This window comes from Penaeus monodon, chromosome 21 (genome assembly GCF_015228065.2).
Source record: "Penaeus monodon isolate SGIC_2016 chromosome 21, NSTDA_Pmon_1, whole genome shotgun sequence".
In the NCBI taxonomy this organism is placed as follows: domain Eukaryota; kingdom Metazoa; phylum Arthropoda; class Malacostraca; order Decapoda; family Penaeidae; genus Penaeus; species Penaeus monodon.
Window position 1 is genome coordinate 10,315,896 of NC_051406.1, and position 584 is coordinate 10,316,479.

Consider the following 584-nt stretch of genomic DNA (forward strand, 5'->3'; position numbering starts at 1 on the left):
AACTCAACTATCTTCTCGCTCTGTTTCGTCTTGCAGCTTGCAAACCTGAACCAATTGCAAACCACTGTCCCCTGTGTCACGAGAACATACCCCCCTGGGACGAAGGCTGGCGAGTACACCTCATGCCCGGACCTGACTGTTGTCCTGCTAATTCTAGGGCACGACCTCATGGTATGTGGGTAGTGGAGTAAGTTGGAGATCAGGGGGAAATCGAGTATGTGAGTATTAGAGTAAGAAAGAGAGGGTGAAACTTGAGTATGTATGGTTAGGGATGTAGCTTGCATATGCGTGTAGTGGGTTCGGCGGAGAGAAGATGAGGCTCGACTTTGTGGATACTGGAGTAAGTTGTAAAAATGAAGAAATAGAGGAAGAATTAGAGTAACATGGAAAGACTCGAGTGTGCGGGCATTGGAGTAGGATGCAGGTAGGATGTAACTGGACTATATGAGTATTGGAGGAAGGTAAGGTGGGAATAGGACGTAAAAATAACAGAAACATGGTGTGTGTTATGATGCAGGTATGGGGCACAGAAGAATATTTTAATGGTGATTCTACAATTAATGTATAATACGAATAAATACTTG

The 584-nt window shown here is 44.3% G+C and overlaps 1 protein-coding gene across 1 annotated transcript in view; it reads left to right on the forward strand.

The window, feature by feature from the left end:
* The window catches only part of LOC119586203 (centrosomal protein of 104 kDa-like), a 28,011-nt gene that overhangs the window by 27,005 nt on the left and 422 nt on the right, over positions 1–584 (forward strand). The window contains exon 8 of the mRNA XM_037934905.1: positions 37–171. Coding sequence (XP_037790833.1) covers positions 37–171 — 135 coding nt within the window. The remainder of the gene's footprint in view (positions 1–36; positions 172–584) is intronic.